Source organism: Muntiacus reevesi, chromosome 12 (assembly GCF_963930625.1).
Source record: "Muntiacus reevesi chromosome 12, mMunRee1.1, whole genome shotgun sequence".
In the NCBI taxonomy this organism is placed as follows: Eukaryota; Metazoa; Chordata; class Mammalia; order Artiodactyla; family Cervidae; genus Muntiacus; species Muntiacus reevesi.
In genome coordinates this window covers 69523619-69550663 of record NC_089260.1, presented here as the reverse complement: position 1 = coordinate 69550663, position 27045 = coordinate 69523619, and the positions used below count along the sequence as shown (strand labels likewise).

The 27045-nt window shown below is 39.9% G+C and overlaps 1 protein-coding gene across 11 annotated transcripts in view; it reads right to left on the bottom strand.

The window, feature by feature from the left end:
* Positions 1-6622: 6622 nt before the first annotated feature.
* PHF20L1 (PHD finger protein 20 like 1) overlaps positions 6623-27045 on the bottom strand; it is a 75563-nt gene continuing 55140 nt past the window's right edge. For 7 of the 11 annotated variants that reach the window (XM_065903354.1, XM_065903352.1, XM_065903357.1 and 4 more), the window contains 7 exons: positions 26334-26498; positions 22542-22723; positions 21467-21566; positions 19972-20167; positions 18158-18524; positions 16654-16819; positions 6623-15311 (listed from right to left, as the gene is read on the bottom strand). In XM_065903354.1, coding sequence (XP_065759426.1) covers positions 15169-15311; positions 16654-16819; positions 18158-18524; positions 19972-20167; positions 21467-21566; positions 22542-22723; positions 26334-26498 — 1319 coding nt within the window. In that variant the 3' untranslated portion in view covers positions 6623-15168. The remainder of the gene's footprint in view (positions 15312-16653; positions 16820-18157; positions 18525-19971; positions 20168-21466; positions 21567-22541; positions 22724-26333; positions 26499-27045) is intronic. The other 4 variants (XM_065903358.1, XM_065903361.1, XM_065903356.1 and 1 more) reach the window with 3 other exon arrangements.

Genomic DNA, 27045 nt, shown 5'->3' with positions numbered 1-27045 from the left:
CCCAATGGCCCAGCCAGTAAAGAATCACCAGCAAGGCAGGAGATACAGGAGACAGGGTTTGATCCCCAGGTCGGGAAGATTCCCGGGAGGAGGAAATGGCAACCCACTCCAGTCCTCTTGCCTGGAGAGTCCCGTGGACAGAGGAACCTGGCGGGCTACAGTCCATGGGATCGCAGAGTTGGACACAGCTGGGCAACTGAGCATGCATACACAAACACTGGGGACAAAGGGAGAATCCTGGAATCCAGGGGAGGAAATTGCTTCAAAGCAAACATCAGATGCCGCAGTTTCTGGCTCCACAGAGAAGCGCTTACCAGCCATCTCTCCTGAAATCCCGCTGCTGCCATGTTGCTGGGTCCCCTGCCATGGCTTTGGACAACTGCTCTCGTCTGCCACAGAACCAGTGACGCAAAGCCACGTTCCTCTTTCCCCCAGGTTGCCAAAGCAATCATCAAAAGTCCTGGAACTTGACTTCTGCTTCCAGAAGATGAAATAGACACAATTTCCCCCTATTCCTCCAGCTAAATACATTTAGAGCTCCTCGATATTATATGTAACACAAACAGAAGAAGACACTAAGAGATGGATAAGAAGACAGTCATCAAGCAACCTCAAAACGAGAGAAACAGTGTGGTAGTAAGTTCTCTGAATGTTGTCTTGCCTCACACATCTCATACTCGTGGTAGAGAAACCACCAACTAGAAATGCCAAGAAGCACAGACCCCAGAAAAGTCCCAAGAAAAGCCTTTTTGAGCCAAAGGTCCAGGGACGGGCAGTCTGCAAGACGGAAGATTTTTAGACAATAGTTGTTCTATTCTTGCAAACCTCACAGGAAAAAAAAAAAAAAAAAAAAAACCCTGTGTTTCCACTCTAACCCAACAAAAGCCAGCTAGGGAGCTAAGAATTCCATTCTTGCCAAGCTAAGGAGTCTCTCCAAGCCAGGATGGTGACTGAAAGGCCATGTGAGAAGCCAGAATTTTCACCCCAGCTGGGCTGTCATGAGTCCCTTCTCCCTGTGGGGTCAGTGGAGACCAAGTGGGCAGCCTGAACTTCCACTCGCCCCCAACCAGCAATAATAAGGATGCCAACCCTTCCAGCTAGGGTGGCATCAGCATTGACCCACAGGGGAGCCTAAATGCCCACACCCAAAGAGCTCCATCAAAGTAGTCATGCTCCCACCTCAATGAGATCCTCCCAAGAGTACCAAGGGCTTGACCTTGGACAAGCTACTCAATCTCTCCATGATCCAGTTTCTCATCTATGAAGTTGTAATGTTATCAGTGCCCAAGTTTATAGGATGATGTGATTGCTAAATACATAAACATAAGACGCACAGCACAGGGCCTGGCCCACAGTAACCACCCAATGTGATTTTTCTTGTAAAAATGAGAAATTTCCAGTGGCAGCAACCTGACATTGGCCTCATCTAAGGAGCATTTGTTTCCCTTCAACATATTTTAAATCTCTTAACTTCTACTTCCTCTTTGAGTCTAATTTGCTACGCTGAAGGTAGGTGCACCTGGCGAAACCCCATAGGCTAGCTTGGGTGGACAGTCATTCACAGCCCACAGTGACCACTGTCCTGGAATTTTAAGAAAGTGAAAGTCGCTCAGTCATGTCTGACTCCTTGTGACCCCATGGACTGTAGCCCGCCAGGCTCCTCTGTCCATGGAATTTTCCAGGCCAGAATACTGGAATGGGTAGTCTTTCCCTTCTCCAGGGATCTTCCCAATCCAGGTATCAAATCCAGGTCTCCCGCATTACAGGTGGATTCTTTACCATCTGAACCACCAGGGAAGCCCAGAATTTTAAGAGGGTGCCCTTAAACCTTAGCCTTATAAATATTTCTTCCTCATCTCCATTTTTTTTTTTTAGCTGAAGAATCATCCCAGGTCATTGTATCTACAGTTGATGGCACCAGGGAACTGGTGGGACCATGTCAACTGAAAGAAAGTTGCACAATATAAGAGTTGTGAGTTTGTTTTATTCAAGAACCTTACTGAGGACTATAGGGGCTTCCCTGGTGGCTCAGACGGTAAAGAATCTGCCTGCAATGGAGGAAACTTGGGTTCAATCCCTGGGTCGGGAAGATCCCCTGGAGAAGGGAATAGCAACCCACTCCAGTATTCTTGCCTGGAGGATCCCATGGACGGAGGAGCCTGGTACAGTCCATAGTGTTGCAAAGAGTTGCACGCGACCGACCGAGCAGCTTTCACTTACTGAGGACTATAGCCTGGGAGACAGCCTTTGAGGGTGTAGGGGAGAAACCAGCTTCTAAGTGCTTTCTGGCTAGGAGATCCATGCATTTGGGCATACATCTTGGTTAAAGATCACTGCTAGTCACAAAGAACAGATACCTTGAGTTAATCATTTAGTGCTTTTCAATGTATGGGGAAATGCAAGAATCTGAGTTCAGTAAAAAAAAAAAAAAAAAAAAAAAAAAAAAAATCTGCCTGAGATATACATCTATCTGAAGGGCTGTTTTCCCAAAGCACAGAGTGGCTCATCCGTTCTTCACCTTGAAGTTTCCGCACAGACCGCAGTGGCTGACAACTTAATCCTCATCGAACTGGGTGGTGAGCAATGCTCTTTGTTCTGCTTTGCTCATAACCAGAGCCTGACGCTCCTGAAGCACTGCTCTTCCTCACTTTTGACTCTTTGTGTTTCGAGCAATACATGTTTTGTTTCATTATTTTCCACAGTAGAGGAATATAATGCTGACATTTTAATTTCCATGGTGGTTCCCCTTTTACTTTTAGGAAGGCTCAAACAATTTTCTAACACTTTGAATAGCTTCTTAAATCATTCATTTTTCTTCTCTGATTCATTTTGGACTAGTATCGTTTGCTAGATTTGTCTTTCTCTCTTGCCCTGCTTTCCTAACTGAAAATGCATATATTTAACAAATGTGTCTCTAGGTTTTGTCCTTTTGGGTCTCTTAGATTGGAAGAAATAAAATCAGGAAACTCTAGGACTGCCAAAGCATCAGTTATTCAGACCAATCTTGTCTGCTACCACTTCTGTCACAGTCAAGGCACTCTCCCAACCAATCAAGAAACCAGTCATGGATGCTATCTTGTTTTGCCTGGCTTCTCCCAGTAGGTTTCTTGTCTGTGTGCCTTACTTTGTGTGTGTGTGTGTGTTTGTGTGTGTGAGCACACAAGTGCCCTCAGTCCTGTCCGACTCTTTGCGACCCCATGGACTGTGGTCCCCCAGGCTTCTCTGTCCATGGAATTTTCCAGGCAAGAGTACTGGAGTGGGTTGCCGTGCCCTCCTCCAGGGGATCTTCCCAACCCAGGGATCAAACCCTCATCTCCTGCATTGGCAGGCGGGTTCTTTACCACTGAGCCACGTGGGAAGCCTGTGCCTTACTTTAAGAGGCATCATTCGATAAATTTCTCAGGCCCGTTCCTTAGGGCAGAAGTAGTATTTGTGCCTCCACTTCTGCGTAAAGGTGACTGCCTCACTTTGAAACTCCCTGAAATTACCTGGAGTATTCTGTGCTGATCTTCATGGTCTAATCTTCCCACATTTGTCTAGATTTTCTATGAGCATTGCACACAGTGGCTCATTCAAGGTGTTAGAAAGAAGACATTTTCCTATACTCTCCTGGGTTCTCCCGGATAGTCTAAGAATTAGGTCAACATGAGACAAATGAACAGGGGAAAACCAAAAGTTTAGTAACACTTGTACATGGGAGAGACCTATGAGAAGAGAATAACAGGCCCAAATGGCCCAAATCCTCAACTTAAATACTATCTTCAGCAACAGAGAAGCAAGGATATTGGGGGTAGTGATTTGGGAATTCGAAGGTGAGGAAAGCAAATGGCATGGAGATGGAAAAGCAAATGTTTGGTAAACAAATGCTTGCTGGGCCAGGATGATTTATTGAGTCCCAGAGTGGACTGATGAACTATGGACGGAGGTTCATGACATTGTACAGGAGACAGGAATCAAGACCATCCCCAAAAAAAGAAATGCAAAAAAGCAACATGGCTGTCTGAGGAGGCCTTACAAATAGCTGTGAAAAGAAGGGAAGCGAAAAGCAAAGGAGAAAAGGAAAGATATACCCATTTGAATTCAGAGTTCCAAAAAAGAGCAAGGAGAGATAAGAAAGCCTTCCTCAGTGATCAACGCAAAGAAATAGAGGAAAACAATAGAAGGGGAAAGACTAGAGATCTCTTCAAGAAAATTAGAGGTACCAAGGGAATATTTCATGCAAAGATAGGTTCAGTAAAGAACTGAAATGGTATAGACCTAACAGAAGCAGAAGATATTAAGAAGAGGTGGCAAAAATACACAGAAGAACTGTACGAAAAGATCTTCATGACCCAGATAATCGCAATGGTGTGATCACTCACCTAGAGCCAGACATCCTGGAATGTGAAGTCAAGTGGGCCTTAGGAAGTATCACTATGAATAAAGGTAGTGGAGGTGATGGAATTCCAGTTGAACTATTGCAAATCCTGAAAGATGATGCTGTGAAAGTGCTGTACTCAATATGCCAGCAAATTTGGAAAACTCAGCAGTGGCCACAGGACTGGAAAAGGTCAGTTTTCATTCCAATCCCAAAGAAAGGCAATGCCAAAGAATGTTCAAACTACTGCACAATTGCACTCATCTCACACACTAGTAAAGTAATGCTTAAAATTCTCCAAGCCAGGCTTTAGCAATACGTGAACCGTGAACTTCCAGATGTTCAAGCTGGTTTTAGAAAAGGCAGAGGAACCAGAAACCAAATTGCCAACATCTGCTGGATCATCGAAAAAGCAAGAGAGTTCCAGAAAAATATCTATTTCTGCTTTATTGACTATGCCAAAGCCTTTGACTGTGTGGATCACATTAAACTGTGGAAAATTCTGAAAAGAGATGGGAATACCAGACCATCTGACCTGCCTCTTGAGAAATCTGTATGCAGGTAAGGAAGCAACAGTTAGAACTGGACATGGAACAACAGACTGGTTCCAAATAGAAAAAGGAGTACATCAAGGCCGTATATTGTCACCCTGCTTATTTAACTTATATGCAGAGTACATCATGAGAAACACTGGACTGGAGGAAGCACAAACTGGAATCAAGAATGCTGGGAGAAATATCAATAACCTCAGATATGTAGATGACACCATCCTTATGGCAGAAAGTGAAGAACTAAAGAGTCTCTTGATGAAAGTGAAACAGGAGAGTGAAAAAGTTGGCTTAAAGCTCAACATTCAGAAAACTGAGATCATGGCATCCGGTCCCATCACTTCATGGGAAATAGATGGGGAAACAGTGGAAACAGTGGCTGACTTTTTTTTTTCTGGGCTCCAAAATCACTGCAGATGGTGATTGCAGCCATGAAATTAAAAGATGTTTACTCCTTGGAGGGAAAGTTATGACCAACCTAGACAGTATATTAAAAAGCAGAGACATTACTCTGCTGACAAAGCTCCGTCTAGTCAAGGCTACGGTTTTTCAGTTGGACTATAAAGAAAGCTGAGCGCCGAAGAATTGATTCTTTTGAACTGTGGTGTTGGAGAAGACTCTTGAGAGTTCCTTGGACTGCAAGGAGATCCAACCAGTCCATCCTAAAGAAATTCCTGGGTGTTCATTGGAAGGACTGATGCTGAAGCTGAAACGCCAATACTTTGGCCACCTGATGCAAAGAGCTAACTCATTGGAAAAGACCCTGATGCTGAGAAAGATTGAGAGCAGGAGGAGAAGGGGACAACAGAGGATGAGATGTTTGGACAGCATCACCGACTCAATGGACAAGGATTTGGGTGGTGATGGACAGGGAGGCCTGGCGTGCTGCGGTTCATGGGGTCGCAGAGTCGGACACGACTGAGCGACTGAACTGAACTGAACTGAGGGTGGACTCTGATCTCTAGGCCCTGATGAATTTTCCCCACCAGATGCTGCCCATGTTCTCTGCAGATATCTGTAGTGACAGCTCTATTCTGGAGCAAGCCCTCTACCTAAATCCTTTCAGATAGCTATGAAGAAGATCAGTCTTCTCCTGAGTCTTCTGGGCCTTGATTGTTTTCAACTCACATTGCCAGAGAGACATTTTGGGGATGGAAAAAAAATTATGTTTCCCTATAAAGAGATGGTTCCCCCTCTCTATGAGCCTTCCATTTGTGACTCTGAGATAGAGCTTCTCAAAATAGTCCACTGATCCTAGACCTGTCTGTCTTTGGAGAATTTCCAACAAAAAAGAGCTGAGATCTGACTGTGCAGCCTGGCCTAGTCCTCTCTATTAATTTATGTTTGGTTGTTCCAGTGTCTCTTTTTAAGACAATTTTATCGTCCATGCAACACCATCACTCACTCCTATCAGCCTACAGTAGCCTTCCAAGACCCGTTTTCTAATTGAAATCTGGCCAGTCTCCCATCTAAGATCTCAGCCTTTCTCCCAAGCAACACTCTCTTATTCTTCTATCTTTGAAGTTTGTTTTCAATCTTACAACGCTCCCACAATGACTGTAAGAAAGAAGAATGCTTTTCTAATGAAGGCATTTTCTCCTTGATTTCCTGGGCAAGACTGACTCCCAGAGACAGTGTTTCAAGAACAAAAGTCAATTGTCTGTAGGGTTGTCATAATTTTACTGAATTCTTCTCTTTCTCAAACTAAAAAGACACATAGTACAATTATCCCCTTACATTCCTTTCTCTTGTAACTTAATTATATACTTTACAGTTTTATATTTACAGAAAAATTGAGCGTATAGTACAGAAAATTCCCATATACCCTCTTTCTCCAGTTTCTGCTAGTACTAACATCTTGCATTAGTGTGGTACAGTTGTAACAATTAATGAAACAATATTTATACATTATTTTTAACTAAAGTCCATGGTTTACATTGTTTCATTATTTTTACTTTTCATTTTGAAATAATTTGTCAACTTGTTCCAAAGTTGAAATAGTAGTACAGAGTTCCCAATACTCTTTAACCAATTTCACCTAATATTAACATCTTACATAACCATATCATAATTACCCAAACTGAGAAACTATCAATACCATTAACGAAACTACAGACTTTTACAGGCTTCCATCAGCTTTTCCACCAGTAACTTTTTTTTTTCTCCTGTTCCAGGATCCAATCCAGGATCTTACATTTCATTTACCTATAAGGTCTCCTTAGTTTCATCCCTAGAAAATATTTGGAAATATTCAAAAATTCTAGGATTAATAAGTGAGTTTAACAATGTCATCAGATACAAGATATTTTCTAAAAATCAATTTTATTTATATTCTAGTAATTAAACATCTGAAAACAAAATTGAGAAAACAATTCCATTTACAATATCATCAGAAAGAATAAGATACTCAGAAACAAATTTAACAAAATAAGTGCAAAATCTGAACACTGAAAACTACAAAATATTGCTAGGGAAAAAAATATACAGAAATGCTAAACAAATGGAGAAACACACCATGCTCTTGATCAAAAGATTCAATAGTGTTAAGATGGTAACTTATCCGTAGATTCAGTGCAATTCCTGTCAAAAGTCCAGCAGGCTTTTAAAAGAAAGTAACAAATCTGAGAAGGGGATGACAGAGGATGACATGGTTGGATGGCATCACTGACTTGATGGACATGAGTCTGAGCAACGTCCAGGAGTTGGTGATGGACAGGGAGGTCTGGCGTGCTGCAGTCCAAGGGGTGGCAAAGAGGCAGACACGACTGAGTGACTGAACTGAACAAACCTGATCCTAGAACTTTTATAGGAATGCAAAAAAAACAAAAAAAAAAACACTAGATTTGGCAAAAAAACAGGCAAGAAAAAAGAACATAATTAAAGGAATTACACCTAATTGATTCTAAACCTTAAAGCTACAGTAATCAAGATAGTAGGACATTTGACTAAGGACAGACGTCTAGATCAATGAGAAGAGAATACAGTGTGGCCATAAACCTATGTAATTATGGTCAACTGATTTTTGACAAAAGGACATAGGTAATTCAAAGGGAAAATAATATTTTCAACAAAGGGCACTGGAACAACTGGCTACCCATATGCAAATTAAAATGAAGTGTCACTGCACACCTATTAAACTAGCTAACATGCAAAACACTGGCAAACACCAAACGCTGACAAGGAAGGGTGCGCAGCCTTCATTCGGCTGGCCGTATTTTCAGGTCTGTTTCGAGGTTCCCTCTTCCGTACTACCAACCTACATCTGTGTCTTTATGCTACATCTACACTGTCCTGGCCACTACAGCTTAATAACCTCCAAATCAGAAACTGCATGCCCTTCAACTTGAGTTCTTCTCTTTCAAAATTTCTCAGGGTATTCTTGTTCCTTCACATTTCCATATAAAATTTGAATCAGTTTGCTAACTTCTGCTTCAAAAAGTCTGCTGGGATTTCACATGGGATTGCATTCTATTAATCTGTCTCAGGAGAACTGACATTTTAACAGTATGGTGTCTTCCAATCCATGCTCTTAGTATTTCTATTTACCCCATCTTTATTCTAGGCATTGTTTTGTAGTTCTCTGTGCACAGGTTCTGCATATGTTTTCAGATTCACTGTCAAGTTTTTTCTTTGATGCTATTAAAAATTGCATTTAAGAAAATCCTAATCTCCAACAGCACCTTGCTCATGTAAAGAAATCTTAATTCTAGCAGCATTTTTGGTAGGTTCCTCACGCTTTTCCAAGTACACGTCACCTGCAAATGTTTTTTCTTCCTAAGGACTATGCCTTTTATTTTTCCTCCTTTATTGCCCAGTGCCCTATTGCACTAGCAGGACCTGTACATTAATGTTGTATAATAACAGTGATAGTGGATATTCTGGCTTTGTTCCTTAGAGAAAGTATTCCTTTACCATTATGAGGTTTGTTTCCTGATAGATGCTCTATATTATTATGCAAATTCTTGTTCTAGTAGTTTTTGATCATGGACACTGAAATTTATGAAAACCCTTATCTTAGTGAATTAACATAATTCATTGACTTTAAACCACCTCTGTATTCCTGTGGAATACCCAACTTGATCTTGATATATTATAGTTCCTGTATATCATTGTATTCATGTAATTATTTTGTTGAGGACTGTGTCTATATTCTAGACATGTGTTACTCTGTAACTTCCTTTCCTTGTAGTGTTTTTTCTGGTTCTGGCATGAGGTTAAAGTTGGTCTAAAAAAATACGTGTTTCTTATTTTTTCAGTGCTTGTGTAAAATCAAGGATTCTTCCTTAAATGTTTCATATAATTCACATTTAGGCCTGGAATTTTGAAGGAACATTTTCAATTACAAATTCAATTTATTTAAGTCGATTTGCTAACTTGTATCTTTGAGGAATTTTTTGTTTCATTGTAAGCTGTCAAATTAGTGTTTTTTCACTATATCCCTTTAAAAAAATTGTACGTTTGATATGTTGTAATGTTCCCTCTTCCATTCTAATTTTCAGTCTATGTAGGAGTCAACCGGTTTTATTTTCCAAGAAAAGAATCAGCCTTTTTTTTTATATTGATACTTTCCTTTTGTGTGTCCATTTGATACTTCATAGATTTCACACATTTCTTTCCATTTATTTTGGTTTTAAACTGCTTTCTCATTTTTTAAATCTTAAACCAATGATTTTGTACCTTACTTAAAATTTCTAGCTTTTTAAAAAACTGAGGTATAATTGACATTCAAGAGTATGATTCAAAATTTGCATATATTGCAAAATGATCACCACAGTAAGTTAAAATCTGTACCTTGCTTTTTATTATAATCATTTAAAATGGTAAATTTCCCTCTAATATCAAGCTGCATCCCACAAATTTTAACATTATGTGTTTTCCTTTTCATTCAGTCATTTTCTAATTTAACATAACTTTTTTGAGTCATGGACTGTTTAAAAGTATGTTGATAATTTCCAAACATTTTGGAGTTTTTTCAGATATCTAATACCAGTTTCCAGTTTCATTATTGTTGGAGAACATGTTATACATTTCAATTTTAAACGAATTGAGGCCTATTTTATAGCCTAGCATGTAGTCCATCTCTTTGCATGTTCCATGTGTATTAAAAAGGAAATTCATATTCTCATGTTGTTGGGTGGAATGTCCTCTCAACGTCAATTAGGTTGAGTATTCATTTTTGTTCCAGTCTTCTGTCCTGATATTCTGGCTACTTATTCCATCAATTAGTGTTAAAGGAGGGCTGAACTCTTCAACTATAATTGTAGATTTCTCTATTTTATATTCAGTGATATTAGTGATTAGTTCACCAAGTATTTTGATACTCTAAGAAGTCTATAAATACAATTTTAAATTGCAATTCTGTGTGTATGGACAAAAGTATGATAAAGACTTGTAAGTATAAAAGAAGACAACATTCTATTAGGAAGTAAAATACAAAGGCAAAAAATAGAATATAAAAACTGAAAATTTTCCAAATGTTAAAGAAGAGCTTGTGTACTTTTAAAACAGATGTTGGTAACTAACAAAACAGTATTGATTCTATTCCAACATTGATAAGAGGTTGATCTTAATTGCCCAATATTTACAAGTTAGAAACCACACTCTGCAACTGTTTAAATTTATGATGAGCAATTTCAAATGGCAGACTCAAAGCCCCGCTGCCCACAGCAGTGTCCCCAATTGTGCTTATTTACTTGGGCTTTTTCCTCCCTCTTCCCTCCTTTTCTCTCTTCCTCACTCCAAACTTCCTCAGATGATCTAAATACAATTCCTTAGCTGACTAAGTACACTCCAGTCTTGTCTCTGGATCTACTTTCAAGGTTACCCAAAGACAGCAGGTACCAGAAACGAATGACAATTTTTCAAAATTCCTATGGAGAGGTCACAGTCAAAAAACATTAAAAAACGACTGTTTTAATTGAAGGTTTCCCAGGTGGCGTTAGTGGTAAAGAATCTGCCTGCCAATGCAGAAGAAGCAAGAGATGTGGGTTTGATCCCTAAGTTGGGAAGATCCCTGCGAGTAGAAAATGGCAAACCCCTTCAGTATTTTTGCCTGGAGAATTCCGTGGACAAAGGAGCCTTACAGCCCATGGGGCTGCAAAGAGTCAAGACACAACTAAGTGACTGAGCACACACACCCTGTTTTAATTAACTTATAGATTCTATTTCCCCCAAACCTCTCCACCTGCAAGTCTACTGATCTTTTCTTTCTTTTGCCTCCATGGTTCTTTGTACTCTCTGACATCACTTACCTTGTTGAAAAAATATTTTTTTAATGTTTCCATTAGGCTATATAGACTGTGACTCTATTAACATTAATTTAATATTCAGCCATATAACTTAATGGCTGGCAAACAGATGACATTCAATGTGTCTACCATATTTAACTTGCAACTTTACTATTTACTGTATTTGCTTCATTAAGCCCTCAAAAACCAGGTTCTAAGCTAGATATTATTCCTTTTAACACATAAGAAAACCAAAGCTCAGAAAGGTCATTGCTAGTAAACTGCCAGAGCAAAAAATCTGAGAACTACAAAGCTCCTGCCTGTTCCACCACAGAAATATATTATCCATTGACATGGTTCCTCCATAGCTTGGTACAATGAAGGACACTATTAAGACATCCCCAGCGATGGACTGCTTCTCTTAGGAAGAGAAATTGAAGCCTGAAGAACTATCTGCATATGAAGAGACACAACAAACAAGGAGAATTTTCCAGAAGAGGAAAATAATATGAAGGCAAAAGATGGAAGCCATCTATGGAAATTGTGAGGCTACATACTTAAATGAATTTGAGAACTGATTAGGCAAAGTACAAAAAATCCAGACTACACAGATCGAACTTGGTTTAAAATAGGGAGTCACTAAGGATTTCAGAAAAGAAATGACAAGAATATGTGAAACACACCTGCGAGGTGAACACAAGCTGGAACAAAACTGGGTTTGCATCTTGAACCCGACAAGTCTCTAAATGTTTCTAACCCTCAGCTTCCCGTCCTCCTCCTCCTCAGCTTGAAAATGATCCTGTTCCGCCTCTCCACAAAAGAGCTAATCAGATGCTACAGCTAACACGCACAATACCTGGCCCAGAGCGATTATTCAGTGCTAATCCTCTAGGCTGACAGTCATCATTCTGATCAATCAGAATGAAAATTAAAATTTCAGAAGCCCATAGTATTACCGTCATGTGATTTTATAAATAATGGTGTCCTGCTAAGTGGGATTCAGAAGGAAGATGACACCATGCACTCTGAGGAACCAGCACAACCAGTGAAGGAATGAGCTGGGGCGGGGTGGGGGAGGAGGCTGTGAGTTTCCACCCAGGACTCTTAGAAGACGTGATAGCAGAGAGAGTGAGGCTGGCAGGAAATCCTGTTGGCTGGAGGGGAAATGGGGTCCTTCATCTTGGAAATACAGAATCTGAGAGAATGTAAGCCAGTGGAAATAAGGTGAATGTGGGAAAAAGGATTTCACCTTAAATAATGAGAATAATCAATTTCCTTTAAGGAAAGTGTACACTAAGTTTGAAAGTCAGCAGAACCACACAGTGAGTATGAAGAAGTACAAAGTGCACTTAGCAGCAGCACACTAAGAAGGATCTCTCCCTACAATGTCTGTCTACTCTGTCTGGGTGGCAGTGAAAAGTTACCTTTTCAAGAAACACCCTCCCTAGTTTACTGCTTGTATTTATATATACTCACATTTTTTTAAAGACAGACTTGTGGAAAGAAAACCAACTCCTCCGAAACCTCTCACAATGGATTGACTTCTCAAAAACAAATTCACTCACCTAAATACGGAATGAGTCAGCAGCCTATAGTTGCTAAAAGGCTTCAACCAATTGTTGATACACTCTGTATTACTAATAAATGGAGATGTGCGTACAAGTAATTCAATACAAATTTACTTTAAAAACATAAATCAAAAACTTCAGACTCCCAATTCATATGCATTAAAGCAGAGCAAGAATTTAATATTCTAATTACTAATGAAACTTCTAGTCGGCCGGCTATCAAAGTGATCTAATTTTAAGATGTTGCAAGAAAAAATGCCATTAATCTAACTGTGGTCATCAGGGGCTGAGAATGTGAGTGTTATTGGGCACAAAAGGTCCCCCAAGCATGTGACAAGAACCTGGGCAACACTGCTACTCACGGCCTGTTAAGATTGCTATTTACTCCATTCCGAAAAACAGATAAATGTCTAGAATTTAACCATAATAGGGAAAAGGTTAGGGTCATTATTTTAAAACACAAATGAAAAGATAAAGTATCAACCTTGAAAAAGAGACATTAGAAAGTTTACTCCACACATGAAATAGAGGCACTATCTTTTTTTACTTTTAATATTCAAATTTAATAACTACCTTGTATCTCTTCTACTAAAGCTTTTCATTTCTCAGTAAGACTTCTGACAACGTTAATGCATCATAAGTAAATACATAGGGCTGTATTTTATCTCTGTGATCTTTGGCACATGTGTCAAGTTGGAGAATCACAAAAGGCAATAAAAATTTCTAATTACTGCTTTGCACATTCTTTTAATCATCTTTACATCAAAATATAAGGCCGCAAAAAGGCAAGCTGAAATTTTATGATATGTGGAATTGTTTTAATAAAGAGTTTTACATACAGTACCTTACATATAGAACAGTGTGTTTGCAGTTTTAAATAATATCTGAATGTACAGTGGCATGTATTCTTATCAAAGATAAATTCAAGTTGACTGTCTATCAGTTCTAAAATGCATTTATACAGATTGCTAGAACTGATAAACAGGATGAGGCATAAAATATTCAAGTGTTAATATATCATCAAATAGCCTCCTCTTAACAGTCTTTTCTCCCCCCTTTTTAAAAAAGTTTCAAAACCTATACATAACATTTTTAAGTTTTTAAAAACAGTCTGTTAAAAGGTAACATTTCATGTTAACCACCAACTCTTATAGACTATAGTAATAAAACTAGATATGTGTAGATATAAATATGTGTCAATTATGTACACATGTACGCCAAGTGTTTGTTTCAAACGCGCACACACACGAACACACACCTGCCCGGGCACGGGGGCGGCGCATGGCTCGCAAGAGCACTGGCAGACGGAGGCCGGCCGAGACCCAGCAAGAGCTAACGCAGCAACTTAGTTGCCTTTGGTTTCAGAAATCTGTCCATTTGTGAGCAAAGCTACAAGTTTTGAGTGCCTTATGTATGTTTTAAAAATAAAATTCATCTTCAGAAATGAAGCTTTTCCAGTATTCCACTACCAGCAGTTTAAAAAAAAAAAATCCACAGCCACAAATTATTTTGTTATTTTTGTCACTCCTCATCCCAGCTGAGGTTACTTACATTTTTTTTTTTTTCTGAAGGCAAATATCAAGCACACTCAGGGTCAAACTGCACGTTGAAACCTGAATGCTGAACTCTGACTATATATATTCTATATATAGTATAGGGGATAGACGCATCTCTGATGGACTGATGGCATTGTGTAAGACTTGGGTGAAAGAACCCCCACAGTATTTAAACCTCTCTTTCCAGCAGCATCGTTATTTGGCACACTGACAATCCTGCAAGCCACTCTGTTTTTACAATGAGCTTATAATGCCAGCAAGAGATTCCAATTATTTCACTGTTTTTAACATCTATTCATAATGAAGTAAGGATGCCACAACTGTTTTCCTCAGAAGTGAGACTTCTACTGTCAGTTTTCTGGTTAAGGACATTCATCACCTAAGAGACAGTTCACGATCCCATAAAAGTTTAAATACTCTGGACTTTAGTGCAGCTGGATCAACTGCAGAGAAGTCAGCTCTTACAACAACCTTACAGAATTCTCCACAATTTAAATCTCCTTTACAATTTTGGTTTTGGCCAAATGCTGGTTTATAAACATAGATCTTTCTACTAAGAACTATATGAATGCACCATATTTCTTCCTACAGGTATCTTGTGTTTCACATTAGCAACTACTCAAAAATCCTGCCAATCTGATTCCCTCAGCATAGATTCTAGTCTACCTCCACTGATCCTGGGCTTATGGCACATTATCATTTGTATCTAGCTCATGAATGTTTTTTAATATTAGCTTCCCTGATGCAGTTGTTCTTCACTTTCCTTTCCAAGGTGCCATCCTATTGATGTCACAAATCAGTAAATGATCAAACATCACTAAGCTTTTTAACTATCCACTTAGCAGCCATGTGGATAACAAAAGCAAGTCGACTGAACAGAGCCCCATTCTTTGCATCAGGTGTTCACTGCCGTCATACAGAGCAGAGAGTGGCTATCTGCTGTACTTTGCCCATGTCAGCTAGGAGCTGTTTGATGTGGCGCTTAAGCTGGGGCAGCCTTGCGAGAGGATCGGGAGGCTCCAACTCCCCTGTGAAATCAAGCCAGCTTTCCAGAACTAAAAGAGAGAAGAGAACACACACATTTACACGGCAACTGAAAACACAGTCAGAAAATGGTATAATGAAAAGGTTGAAAAAGTGATGCAGAAAGAGTCCACTTCCCTTTCTCTAGAAAGCCGCAAGCCACCTGAGCCGTTAAGCATCCTCTATCCCTCAGCCCATCTTGGTAACCTTTATCTGTTGTTTTACCTGTCGTTATTTTAGGTAATTTTCCCCTTTATAAAGTAACTTCATTTTGAGTGTCTTTTACTCGATTCTAGAACAGAAAAAAACGTCCCCTGTCCCTGCTCAAGATTACTATTAATGGCTTAAATCATTTCCATTTTAAGTGAAATTCAGCTACCCTAACCGTTTCTTTTTTTTAGTCCATAAGTTCTTTTTAACAAAGGAAAGGAGGGGGCAACTTCTTAGTGTCCTCTTGAACCACTACTTAAAAAAAATGGACACATACTAGAAATCTAGGCAGAATGCAATTAGTTACATTTTATCCTTTTTATTTATAATAATAGGAAATGGCATCAAGTTGCATTTTTTCCTTCTTTAAAAATCTACTTAAAACTAAACTAACTCAACAGCTAGCTTATAACCAAAAGGAGGATGGTTCTGAAGTGGGTTTCCATTTCCTCTTTTCACAGGGAAAAACAAAGCAGTAGGAACTCTAACAAGGGGGGGTGGGAAATACAATCTATGAGTTTAAAAATGGAGTCAAAAAGCACAGGAAAAGCACTAGACTGGAAATCGAGTAATCTCAATTACTCTATTTTCTCAACTATAAAATGGGGATAATATTTTCCCTGTCCACTCCTTAGGGTTCCTGTGTGATAAAATAAAAAATACAGAAGAAAAACATCTGAAAATGTATATGTGAACTAAAGGTTTACCCACTTAACCTAGCAGGAGTTCTTTGTTGCTGCTAATTTCACTTAACAAACACTGACCAAAGTGAAAACAAAATGTTTTCCCCAATATTTCAAATATGCTTCAAGTCCTTATGCTGACTTTCAAAGAAAACACAGTTCAATGAAACTAATAAATATCCCATATGTGGTATACACTAAGCCGGGCAGATGGGCAGTATTTCGTAAGTACCTATCTTAAAAAAGAAAAATCCCTAAAATAGCCATCCAGTCATACTGACTGAAGACTAAAATACCCTAAATGGCAGATATGCTAAATACAATGTAAAGGAAGCAATAAAGCTCCAACAGTGTGGTCACTGTCTGCAGTTTTTGTCCCATAATTTAAAAGACTTTAAGGAACATCATGTAGTTCTTCATAAGCACAATAAACACACTTTACAGGCTACAGCAACTGTGTTTCAGATCCTTCTTAAATTACCGTCGACTTCCTTTTCTATGAGGTCCATCCTGCTGGTGACTTCTTTCTGCACGTTCTCTATGTGCGTAAGGAGATTGAGCTGCCACTGAAGATGCGAGTCTCCCGGGTCTTCAGTGCTCTTTTTATCATTATAAACAAATACTGTATTCCTTTCAGCTGGATTCTTCTCCAAAGAACCAATGGAAACAAAGAATTGGATGAAATGTAATGTCATGTCACACAGGGAAAGATACGTTAAAAACCTCATTACCCAAGAGGATAGGTTAAAATCCAATCTGACCCCCAGAATATTCTTAAAGGGAGCACAAGCACTTAAGTAAATTACACTTGATGGCCCTAAAAAAGCAGACATGCCTGCTGTGTCTCTCCCCAATGCCTAGCCCAGTGCTACACAGGATAGAAGGTCTCCAATCAAACCTGCTGAAGAAATGAAGGAGCTAGTTATACATGTATGCCTGCTGTGTCTCTTCCCAATCCTAGCCCAGTGCTACACAGGATAGAAAGCTTCCAATCAAACCTGCTGAAGAAATGAAGGAGCTAGCTACATATGTAACTAGGAAGCCCAGATAATTTAGACTGACCCCTTCCTCAATTAATCTAAACTGTGTTTTAAGTGGGGTGAAGGCAAAAAGCAATATGAAAAAAAAATAAGGAAGCTGGCAGAAGCCAGTATAGTGTCCTTAACTGCACACTAGAATTTACTATTGCAGCTAAATCAATGAGATGAGGGAAAAATAAAATCCTTTAAAAATTTATAAAGTGCTGACTGCTTAACACACACACAAAATCTGAGCTCAGATTCACCAGCAGTAACTCACTTCATAAGATGAATATTAATTTGACAAATAATTCACCACAAAATTTCATGTAATACAAGCTATTCAAATTCAGTTAAGTATTTACTTATAGAACTTACTTGATAAAAGAGGCCAGAAAGATAAAGAACTGATTTTAAAGCAGTGCTGTTAATTTAAAATCAATAAAAAATGAAGGCATGACATCTCTAAGTTGTGAATAGGAAATAAGTTTATAAATATTCAATGTATACAGAGCTATAAGAATTTAGCTTATTGCATAATGGGATTGATATACATATACAAATATGCTAAAGTTTAAAAAGACAACCGGACTGACACTTCTTATCTGAAACATGTACAAAAGAACACAAGTTATATTAATATATACACACCTATATGCACTTTCATGTTTTTAACATATAGATGTTCTCTGGGAAAAAATTAGAGACATCTAAGTGTACTTATAAAATTAGAACTTTCGTTAAGGCGAAAGTTTAATGAATTACTCTATTTCTGAATTAGGGGATAATTAAGTGTTCAAAAGGTCAGTGTGTTCTTTGAGAGACAGCAAAGAATGTCTTTACCCTAAGAAGGTACTTATGAACTTGGAAATATAAGTAAAATCTGGGAATTCAGTATGCCTTACTTCACGAAACTTTGCTTTGTTCTATCGTATTTCTAAGCAGAGCCAAATGAACTACTTATACCTTTCCGGGCCTTCCATCTTCTTTTACTGGATATCGTAAACGGTTTTTATCTCTCGTGTGATATTCTTGTTCTTCTTCAAAACTACTAATATCATCATCATCTGAGCTCCCAGCGTCTGCAAGAGATTTGCAGTCTGGACCAAAACTTTGTGGCTTTTGGTAGCTGTGCTCACTTGTTATATAAGTTCCTTCCATTTTTAGGGGCAAACGAGGTGGTTCTTTGTGGTTCTGTACGTGATACTTCTTTTCTTCCACATTAACTGTGTTTTGCGCCGTTATTTTTTTCTCCACCCCAGCAACGACTTGATCTTGATCTTTCCTCTTCCCAGAACAAGCCCAGAGACGAAGGTCGGGATGATGCTTATTCCTTAAAACAAAGTTGGAGAAACAGTTCAGGGGGGAAAAAAAAGTGTAGTAACAAGTTTTTTGTTGTTGCTGTTGTTTTAGGGTTTTTTTTTTTATGTGGACCTTTGCATCTGATGCGAAGAGCCAACTCACTGGAAAAGACCCTAATATTGGGAAAGACTGAGGGCAAGAAGAGAAGCCGGGCAACAGAGGATGAGATGGATTGATGGCATCACTGACTCAACGGACATGAGTTTGAGCAAACTCCGGGAGAGAGTGAAGGAGAGAGAAGCCTGGCATGCTGCAGTCCATGGGGTCACAAGAGTTGAACACAATTTAACGACTAAACAACAACAACCTTTGCACACAAGTGTGGATATCAGTCAGATATGGAATTGCTAGGAAATGTCTGCACATTTTAATTCTGACAAGTACTGCCAAAGTGGCCTCCAAAGAGGTGTACTAATTACGTGCTCACTAACAGTCCAAGATAATGTATCTTTACCACCATCCTCACTGAACACTCGAGCATGATACTGCACAATTGATTCTGTAATAATTAAAATTCTGCAGTAAAAGAGGAATCCTTTCTTCAAATTCTATAGTGAGTAAAAGAAGGACATTCTGGAGACAAACCCAAGTCTTGTTTCTGAAGCTATAAATTTTATCTTTTAGACCCCTTATTATTTAATATCCAGAAAACACTATAATTATTCAACAGTAGAAGGAGAGCTAGACTTGTAACTCAATAGTCCAATGGGTAGAGTCCTGCTCTGCCTCACAGGAGGAGCTTGGACCAGTTACAGAACCTGTCTTTGATCACCCATCCATCAAAGTAAGGTCATTATTGTAAGGATTAAATGAAATATCATAAGAAACCACCAATTTCAGGAACCTCGTAGACTTTCAATAAATACTAGCTACTGATAATAACTACTGTTAGTAGAAACATTAACATAAACAGAACCTACAGGCAAGAGGCAAAATCCGTCCAGTTGAAATCTTTACTGAAATTACAAATGTTCAGAAATTCATATTGATATCAAGGAAAACCACATTTTTTTTTTAAGCCTAACTTTATAAATTAGTTTCTCTCTTGAGTTTTAGCATTTGCATGACTTTTTTATGAAGAAACTCATCTTCAGGTTTATGACATCCAACAGAAGCAAATTTCATTTGTTACTGAGAACTTATCCTTCCACTAAGCTCTAGGAATGAAATGATGAGTAAGACACAAGCCCGATCTTCCAGGAACTCAAGGCTTAGTAAGGGAAGACAGACATAAACAAGGTACACCAAAGTACCTGATACCAGGATGCATGGAGTCTGCCAAGGACATGACCAGTTCCAGTTGGCCAGTAAAGCAACTATACTCCAGTAAAAATTAGTTAGAAACAAAAAACAACTGACTTAGCTTGAATTAAAACTTACACCTAACCGAGCCCCTCCCTTGGCCACCCTTCACTCACTTGAGTATTCCGATCTTCAGCTGTAACCCGTGCAGGACTTCTGTAACACCACAGACGTCAGCAAGCAAGTGGTGTGTGGAAACTATCTTTTTGGCATTGAGGTGAGAGTAATTTTCTTTTAAAAATGATAACCCACACATTCTCCCATTATTCAACCAATCCTTATCGTAGCGATACTTTGCACTCCATCTCTGACCTGTAGATGAAATTGAGATTACAGTGACAAAGGAGTCCTTCACTCAAGACTTCCCTTCAACTGATTCCCGACCAATATCACTCAGTAAACGAGGTAAGCTCTAGGACTAAGAACAAATTCCAAAGACGAGCAAGGTGTTTCGAAGAGTTGGCATTATTCAGAGTTCTTCACACAGTCAGATTTCCTGCCCATTAAGGAGGACAAGCTCCATTAAGGATGTGGTCAGTGGCAGGTCACACCTGCAGAGAAACCTTGAGTGTTGCTTTATATTTTTTACGTATCTGTCATCTGTTCTCTAAAAAGGTCGAAAGGGGTAGATAGAAACAAGGAGTTGAACTGGACGAAATATAGAATTCTAGTTAAGTGAACAGGGACCCCTCCTTCATGTCTAAGAGCTTTGTATCTATAGAATCTGATATAATCCAATATGTTCACTATCAACAGTGATTATATCCAGTTACAATTAGCTGCTTCTATGTCTGTGTCCCCTACTATACAGTGAGCGAGTGGAAGGCATGGTTACCTCTTACCTCATCTTACCTCTAACCACAGAGACTAGCAAACAGAAGGAACCCAATAAATGCTGCTGGATGAATGAATAAACAAATGCCTATATTCATGAAGGTTTAAACAACTCTCCTGCTTCTCCATGTTATTCATCTGATAGACACAAGAACAAGGTAGGAGCCTTTATCTGAGATGCCTACACGGGCTCTGCTGGGGGGCTGGAAGCACACACCATATGCAGAACACTGCTGCTCAAAGAGCCACTGCGGTGAGGAAGGCCCAGGTGCAGGGAGGCCAGGTGTAGGCGCCCCTCTCAGCACGGCCAGTCTGACCGTCTTGAGCACAAGGCACGTGATGCCCAGTGTCCTACTTGCCTCATCGGTAAAACAAAGGGGTCAGACGTGGTACCTGGACATCCCACTTGCTCTAATACTGCAAGGTCATGCAGCACTCCCAGGCGCTCATTCAAAACCTTGTCAGGAGGAGCCTGAGTTCAGGGTATGAATCCATTCAAATAACCATACATTAACCTATTTAGAAGTCAATACACAGGAGTACATTAAAGAGCGAGTTCTTCTCCAGGAAAAAGCCACAACCTGGTCTTTCCAGTAAGGTGTTAATTATGCTGATGAATTTATGCTAATGTTTTAAGTAACTGATGTGGAAAATAAAACTCTAACAGTGAAAAACACTTTTAAGTTTTAACAAAGAAGCAGTGTCTAGCTGACACGGAAGGTGGGATGTCAGACAGCGGACGTACAGTGGGACCTGTGAGGGGACACTGAGGCTTACCCGGGGGGTCCCGGCAGATGTAGCAGAGGTACTGCTCCGGGATGCTCTCCTCCAGCAGCCCCATGCACACGCTGTGCTGCCAGCACAGGCACTCTTCACACTGCCGGAAGACAACCGCGCTTTACTTGCCAGGAACCGAGACAAGCCCCTTCTCTTCAGCTAGCTGACTGAGTCCTGTGGCTTTGGCCGGCTCACTTCTTAAACCACGTCTCAAAAGCGAGTCATGACTTACCATGAGCTTTACTTTATTTAAAGTAGACTATTTCAGGAACTTGCTCTTGTTGCACCCATTAACATGTGCTGTAGTAAACTGACTTAATCACAAGTAAGTCATAAAACTATGTCTCCTATTTCCCACATCCTTAAAACTTAGAAATTGTTTATTAAAGTAGAGAAATTAAAAAAAGAGCAAGTTTGTAGCAGTGTTGTGCGGCAACAACCTCATGAAGTACTACTTGTGTGGTGAACCTACCAACCTGTAGTTCCCTTATTTGAGAAAACCACTGGGGGAACAGGGAAAAGAAGAGTGAGAGGGAGTTACTCTTTCTTCATTTCTAGAACTGACATCTCCAGATCTTCCAAACATCATCACAAAATATGGGTTATGCTTTCCTTTTGTCTCAAAGATCCCTTTTCTACAGGGAGAGGTGATCTGTAAGGGTAATCCTTGCAGCAAAGCTTTCCTTTAATCTTTGATATTGTGGAAACTGTTTCAGTTATCTGCCCTTTGAAAGGTGACAAGATAACATAAATTACTAGACAACAGGACCCAGACCAGCAGAACAGTTCTATGGTCTCCCCTTCAATGTGGAAGCTTAGCCATTTTAATGGCTCTCGAAAAGAATTTTAGCTTGAAAACCTCAAAAGGAACACACTGGAGACAGGTCCTCAGGTAAGAAACCTCACTTCATCTGAAGACGAGACCCACCAGTCATTAAAACTGGTACGTTAAACATGATGACAAGCTAGAAACCTCCATCTTCCAAAGGACGGGGAAGAAAGAGAACACAGATGCCCCCACACACATGCCGAGCAGCTGCACCGACTGATTCCGTGTGAAGGGAACACAGGTCACCTGAATCATGAAGCCATTCTCCTCGTCCAGCTCACAGATGCATCGCACAATTTCATTAAGGGCATCATCTTCATCCTGAGATTCTTCGAAATTCGTTGAATCAAAGTCCTGATTGTACTCATCCCCACTGAGGAGCAAACTCTCCGTGGAAGAATCGTCAAGGAATTCCATGCCTGATAAGTCTAGAAAATACATAAAAGTGCGCTCAGCACTGCTTTTTCCATTTTTATGTCATTTTCTAGAAAGAAAGACACTATGAGAAGTGCATACAAGCTATTAAGTATTTAGACAGGGAGGACAGATGAATGGGAACAGAGTATTTGTTGCTAATCAAAGAAACAAATGAGTTTTGAAGCTTGGGTGACTGTGATTGTTTTACATCTTATGTTAATACCATTACAAGTGACTCAGAAAGTATCCTCTAGTCCAGGTGCTTATAGAAGTGACGGCCAGTGGATATTAATAATCAAAATAGGCAGTCTTCAAATGCTTTCACAAACATTATCCCTTCTGATCCTCACAACAATGGGTCACAGAAAGAGGTTTTATTTTTGCACCACACAGATACACAGCACTTCAGGGAAGTGAAGGAGCTTGCCTAGGAGTTAACAGCAATATGACTCTTTAACAGTCTCAGTAGCAGCAACCACCACTGCACTTCAGAAACAGCAGGGACCACATGAAGCACTTTATATGTAAGACACACAACCTGCCTGGTAGTGCAGCCAGCGTGTGGTAAAGCCAACTGCGTGCCAGGACTGCCTGACTCTAGAGCCTGTGCACTCATGGATCTCACCGGGATTTCTTAAACCGGGATTATGAGTTCCCTGAGGAATTTAATAACATTCTAAATTTCATTTTGATAAAAACCTAAAAAAAAAACAAGTACATCCCAGAAGGTAGATTATATGGTTGACCACTACATACGACTCTATTTAAGTGCTAGCTTTTAGATTTGTTCTTGTAACAGGGTCAAGTCAAAGACTATCACTTAGCTCAGGCTACTGAGGAAAAATAACTGAGGCAAACATAAATACCTGAGTGATGACAAAAAGAAAGAAATAACGGCAGGACACTAAAGGTGTGCCAGAGTGTGGGTGGAGAAATGCTGGGGAACCTGAGTCATCCCACTGCCCTGAGACTGCTGAATGGGGGCCACCCTCAGAGGAGAGAGCAGAGTGGGCTCCTTCCTCTCTGCCTCACTTCCCTAACTGGCAGTCATGGGCTCAGACATTCCTCCACTTGCTCTTATTCACCTCCCCTTTCCAGAATGTTGAGTGTCCAGGAGAGCAAGGACTTTTGCACTGCTGAATGCTCTGCAGCCAGTGCTCAGAGTGAAGCCTGATATATACGACAGACACTCCAGAATGTTTCGGGAAGTGGGGAGGAGGGAGTCGTGATATAGAGAAAATTTCCTTTTCAGATTAATCAGATCAGATGCAAGCTGCCTGAACTCAAACTAAGTAATTCATGCTATTTGTATTCTAAATATTTCATGTGCTTTAGTTTCCTTATCAGCTTCCAATCTTGGCTATTTTTTCCCTGACTCGATGTTTTTGAATGTTTTGTTTCTGATTTATAAAAAGTTAATGTTTTATAGAAAAAGACATGTTTTTTTCTCCTTAGAATCTTGGGACATCATGGAGAATGAAGTCAGTAGAAATGAGGATATTGGCAAAGAAATACAAGAAAACATTCAAGCAGCAAGAAGTAGATCAATTAGCTATTATAAAATATTTCAATATTAACAATCTGAGTAAGAAATTTCACCATTCATACTCTTCCTAAGTTAAATCCAAAACCTGTATTTTCTCTTGAGCTTCCCTGAACACAAGTTCATGGATCAAAATGCCAGACTAGAACACAGATGAACAGTTTCAGACACTGTTGCACACATACATGGTATTAAACAGATGGTAATCATAACAGTAATGAATTTAATTTAAAAACTGTTACCCTTAGAAGGAATTAGGGTATATCTTACATGGGTTTGTATAACCAAAACAGCCAGGCTTTACGGTGTTAGAAGGCAAATTTGATACATTGGCCAGAAAATCCAGTTTGACTAACTCGCAAGCATCAAAGCAGTATCTGGCTGAACTCTGGAGGCTAAGTAAATGGGTCACAGGGTTGAAAGTTAAGTAAGAAAAGCAGGTACAGGTTCCCTCTCGCACTGGAACACCACCTGATGACAGCTCTAACCGAGTGGCCCCAGCACACTGCTGCCTCCAGAACTATCACTGCTGTCTCCAGACAATATTCCCCAAGTGCGCTGTCCAGGTCAGCACTACCTGGGAACTTGTTGGAACCCAGAAATTCTCTGGGTAAGCCCCAGAGATTGGTTGTAAGAAGCTCTCTAGTTGGCTCTGATGCACCCTGGCTTTTGAGAACCTCCCTACTTTCCTTCTCAGGGCTCAGCACTTGAACACATGAAGGGCAAAGAAAGCCAGCCGACGGGAGGGCATACCTCAGGACACTCTTTCCAGCCCCGCTCACGTGTTCTAGTTCCGGCCACACCACTCACCCATCCCCCATTCTCCATCACTCTGCATAAACAGGCGCTCATCAGACCTTGATGGCTCACAGGACAGGGGTTACCTCATTTTCAACACCAGCTACCAGGGCTACCTTGCCAGGATGTGCCCTTCCAAAAACCCCAGATCTGCACTCTGCTGCAGCACCTAAAATACCCGGTATTTTAGCCTCACACCAATGAATATAATATACACCTGAGGTTAAGAACCACTGGCTCAAAAGGGAAAAGGGGATGGACCTTTCCCTAGTCCTCCCTCCCCCATTTTTCTTAGATTTGAGATTTTTAAAATCTCACAAGTGCTATGTGCTTATTTTAGGGTCAAGAGAAGAATATACTTTACTCTATCATGAGCTAGAGGGGAGTTAGGCCTGGAAGAGAGCAGGCGGTAACAGCGCCAAAGAGAAAACATGACCGGGCATCCACCATGCAGGGCACTCAAGAAGACAGGGCACCCCCTAAACAGCCCTGGGATTTCACACAGAATGGAGCCCGGTCCTTTATCTTTCATTCCCTGACTGTGCTAGAGCTCTGGTCTCAAGCCACTGCTATCAACGTCTATAGTTAAGAGTCTCTCTTCCCATTGCTTAGAACACTGGCAGGAGAGAGTCCTTACCTCCTCCACATCGGGACTGGACTTGCAGGAAAACCTGAGCCATTCCAATGCCAGGGCTCATGTCATCGCCTAACTGGCTTTCTGTCAACATGCCTAACACCTGAATGTGTTCAGATCACTGACCTGACCACATTTCCAGACTATTGGTTACAGAGAGATCTGTGATCCGGCATTCAAAGTGTCTTTTTAAGACTAGGATAAAAATCTGGCAGAAAAAGCATTTTCTTGGGAGTTAAGATAGACCTTGGTTTGAATATTAATTCTAATGCTAATTAGTCCCATAAGTTACTTAATCTATTAGCCTCTCCTTGTTTATGCAGTGTGAGTAACAATACCTATTTTATAAGCTGGTAGTGAAGAATATGAAAATACAAGTAAAAACACCCATAGAAGACCAGTACACAGTGGACACTAATTGTTTCCTTACCACCTGTCCTACAATTAAGTAGAAATGCTCATTTTACTTCATATAAATTTTAAAAGTAGCTAAATTTCTAACGTTGAGATTTTCATATTGGTTTATGGAGTAACTTTTTAAATTGTGTGCCCTGCTCAGACAGGACTCGATTAAGTATGCGTTGTTCTCAGTTCCACATTTAAGAATCTTAAGACTTTGTTTTAAGCATTACATGGTTACACATACTTTCACCACTAAGATCAACTGACAAGATTGCCCTTGGGTACTGATATGTTGTATTTTTCTCCGTAAACATGCTTCGCAGAGCCAGAGAACTCCCAGAAGATCGAGTTAGTGGAGAAGAGCACCTTTCCAAAAATTCTAGGGAACTGTCTTCATAGTCTGAATAGTCTGCAACATAAGATACATAGAGAAATATTAATAAAGTGTCAAGTAATCAAGAAGAGTCACTACAAAAATAACGAGAAGGTCATGTTTTATGACACATAAACAAGCATGCCACCACTTTCTCTTCTCATCCATGAGCAGCTAGATCACCACACATCTGATGAACTGGCTTTGGCAAGAATACTGGGAGATACATCCCAGGCAGTGTCTACACAGCAGGGAGCACCAGGTTCTAACTGGTATCTACAAATTCTTATTAAGTAGTCCGGAAGTGAGAAAAGATTATAACTACATTTTCTCTTCATTGTAATCACAGCTATGTCTGAAGTTAAGATGTGGAAGATGGAAATTAACTGTTTGCTTTTCTTCTTTTTGGTGAAGAGATTCTCATGATGTCTAGCATGTCAATTATCATAGTGATAATTCAATCAATAAATTCTTCAGCAGAAAACCTCTGAACTATATTACATGGCCCAGAAAGAAATTAGTCAAAGTTCTATCCTCTTCAGCTTAGACTGAGTCGTGCGGAAGGACTGGCTGAGCTGGGCGC